Raw genomic sequence first — 3,488 nt, 5'->3', positions numbered from 1 at the left:
GGTTTAGGGTTTAGGAATGTTCTTAATAAGCTTTTTAACCGATTGAAGAATATATCTAAATGATTGATCAACCGCTTAAAAGAAATGTTTGAGCATCATTGATGCTTCATCCCATATCATGAGTTTTTCCTTATTGATTAATATAATATTGCCAAAGGTGCTCTAGGATATATAGAACATGTTGACCACTTCAACATTTATAGGAATGCAAAACTAAAATGTCCATAAGACGATGAGTACAATTTGTAGTTTTCTTGAACCGTGGGTTAAATACACTTTGTCCTTAATTCTCTCTTTGTCTAATAAATTTTGGTGTTAAAAAAAATTTCTCTACCAAAAAAATAAACACCGATCTTTTTTTTTTTATTTTTTAATTTCTGATAAATAACACAACAATTGATTTTTTTTTAGGGGACCAATAACTGATCTTATTTATGTTATAAAACACCACATATATAAAAGTACATAGAAGTCTTCATAAAACAAAAGTACATAGAATTGGTTAAAAACTAACAGACACTCTTAAATAAAAGAGAAAACTATAGCTATCACATAAACGTAGACCTTGTCCCTCACATGAAGTTAAATAACGCATATTGTAGTAGCTGTTGCCATATATAGTTTCTTGCCCTAGATTCAACATTCATAACTTTTTCACCTGATACTGCAAAAAATGAAATTAAAAAACTACCGTTATCTTTGGTCGCATACATATAAGAGAACAAAATATTCACCAACAAAATTTATCTGGCATGCAATGTTGTGGAAGATTTGGGAAACACGGAATGAGGTTATTAGGTATCAAACTAACATCTTGGAGATGGTTTCTTGATCAGAAAAAAGTGGAAGACCGTGTTTGTATTATGAATGATACTCAAACCCTCTTCTTTGTTTAAATACTTAAGTTAGAGTTTGGTTTTTAACTGGGGCAAATACCCCTTGTACTATTCCCTACTTGTCGGTTAAGTACTCTGTGTACTTTCCTCCTTTATAATAATAAGGGTCTTGCAGGACAATGGTTAAGAAAGCCAAAAGTAACATGTTTGCATTGGTTTCAACAACATTTTGACTTTTAAAAAGTTAAATTTATAACTTTTCACCATTTTCTAATATTATATTTATATTTTTATCCCCTTATCCGATGTCCCAAGGACAATAGACAGCATTCTCCTTATAATAAATTTGGTTCTTTAACAAAAAAAAATATAAGAGAATAAAGGGATCATTACTGGCTTAGCTATCACATGTAATCACAAATGAAAGTAAATATTTATGTTTTTGGATATGGCTTGGGCTTGGAAGTTAGAATAATTTTTTGTCTAAGAAGAAATTAAATTTGGTCCTTTTGTATCATTTGTAAAAAAATATTGTCCTAAGAATCTTGACCCATTTTACTTTTCAATATAACATTAATAACTTTTTTTCAATTATAACTCTAATTAATACTACTTTCACAACTCCCAATTCAATATATTCTACTTTAAATTTATGATAAAGAAAAATGCACCAATACTTAAAAAATACACTCAAAACTATTTTTTTTTCTCTTTCCTTTATACACTCTTCTTAATCTGTATGAAATAGAAAATTGACTCAGTTAAACTGGGACGGATGGAGTATCAATTATCACATCCAGTGTCATATGATAATTTTCATGAATCCGTTATTTATTTATTTTTATAAATCAAACACACAACAATATAATACTTGAAATACTAGTAACAAACATCATCATAATAATAATATAATAATAATAAGGGAAATGTTAATAAGTGTCCCTGAGCACTCTTTAAGCACCTTTATTAGTAATTTCTTATGAAAATTTGTGTAATTAATGTATTGAAATTTGTAAAATTTGAATTTTTTTAAAAAATATTTTTTAAATTTAAAATTTTTAAAGAGTGCTCCGGAGGCAATCGTCAACAAAACCGTAATAATAATAATAATAATAATAATAATAATAATAATAATAAAATAAATGAGAATGCTAATCGGTGTTTCAGGGGCAATAGTTAGCAAGATCCAAGAAGGAGAATGCTAACAAGTGCGTGATTTTAGGGCAGTTATTAATGATCCAAAAAAAAAAAAATTGATATGTAAAAATTAAAAAAATTGTTTTTTAATGCTTAAATGTGTTTATTACACAATTTCAAATATAAAATTTCCGTTTAAAAGTGCCTTAAACTCTTAGGACCTTGTTAGCGTTTTCCTATAAAAATCAAAAACTTAGGTTGTATTACAAAAATCATTGATTATGATCAGATAATAATTAGTGTAATTAACACGTACCTAGCACAATTGAAGGAAGCACTGATCTTGAAGGGAAGGTAAACCCTACATTTTCCGGGGAGTGCAGCAGCATAGCCTTGGTTGATTCTCCTGTAAGCAGCAGCAGCTGACTTCAAGCAGTTGCAAGTAACACGACGGTCAGCGGTGGTCCTAGCAGCGCTGACGATGTTTCTAACACCGTTACAACACCGCGTCGAAACAGCACCACCACTCTGAAGATAAGTTACACATGGTACAAGGTTACTTGAGACTTGTGGACATGTAATTGCTTCTCCATGTTGTGCATATAACACAGCCATGCATATCATAACAACACATGCAAACTTCATATTACCCATAATTTGTTTGGGAAATGGTTATGGTTTTAGGTGTGAGTTCGAGGTGTTTATATAATGATTTTGAAGAGTGTAGTTGAGTTTGGTGGTTGTTGTGTCTTATTGAATGCTTGACTATATTGAGAGACTTGGGATATGAGCTTTTTATTAGGTATTTAAGTATAGTGTAATGGGGGATATCCCTAGACTATATTCAAGTGACACTTCGAATGTGCTCTTTTTAAAGGAAGGAGCGGCACCGAATGGATTTCCGAATCCAATGTTATGTTATTTCTCCTTTTTTTAGGGTCTTGCTAACAATAAGGTGAGGTCTATTGTTAATGATTCGAAAATTAAAACAATGGATAATTCTTATGTAAAAAATGTTATTTTTTGATGTTTTTTTTTTTTGGTCAGGTAGTCTAGTGGCTAGAATTCATCTTATAAGATGAATAAGTGGGGTGTCCGGGGTTCGAATCCCGGCCCCTGCATATAATAATGCATTGTCCTACCAGCTGAGCTATGTTCACATGACTATTTTTTGATGTTTTAATGTGTTTAATACATATATTTTAAAATAAAATATAAGGTTTTACTAACAAGTGTCCTAAAAATATTGTTTAAGGAATCCACAAAGAGAAATTTTGTCTTGAAAATATAAGGCAAATACATGTAAAAGTCATAACTATACAATTTTCAATATAAAAATTACTGTTTTTGAAAGGTTAAACAATGCTCTAGCCTCTAAGAAAACTTGTTACCATTTTCCTAAAATATATATTTAAACTTCTTATCTTATCAAGTGTCTTTAGAAACTTGTTACAGTTTCACTTTTTTTAAAGTGTCGAATTCTAACTTTTTACATGTATCAAGACAATTGATAAT

At 30.0% G+C, this 3,488-nt stretch overlaps 1 protein-coding gene across 1 annotated transcript; it reads right to left on the bottom strand.

Annotated features, from left to right (window-relative positions):
* Nucleotides 1-452: 452 nt before the first annotated feature.
* Nucleotides 453-2,784, bottom strand: LOC25491726 (non-specific lipid-transfer protein 1). Its single transcript, XM_024783024.2, has 2 exons — nt 2,290-2,784; nt 453-664 (listed from the first exon to the last, which is right to left on the bottom strand). The coding sequence occupies exons 1-2, from the start codon at nt 2,625-2,627 to the stop codon at nt 655-657; spliced, it is 348 nt and encodes a 115-aa protein (XP_024638792.1). The 5' UTR covers nt 2,628-2,784; the 3' UTR covers nt 453-654.
* Nucleotides 2,785-3,488: the final 704 nt, after the last annotated feature.

This window comes from Medicago truncatula, chromosome 4, assembly GCF_003473485.1.
Source record: "Medicago truncatula cultivar Jemalong A17 chromosome 4, MtrunA17r5.0-ANR, whole genome shotgun sequence".
Classification (NCBI taxonomy): Eukaryota; Viridiplantae; Streptophyta; class Magnoliopsida; order Fabales; family Fabaceae; genus Medicago; species Medicago truncatula.
The sequence above is the reverse complement of the archived record's forward strand: the minus strand, read 5'-3'. Positions and strand labels throughout refer to the sequence as shown.

Excerpts from the sequence above, each read along its gene's own strand:
- LOC25491726 (XM_024783024.2), bottom strand. The coding sequence starts at position 2,627 with ATGGGTAATATGAAGTTTGCATGTGTTGTTATGATATGCATGGCTGTG.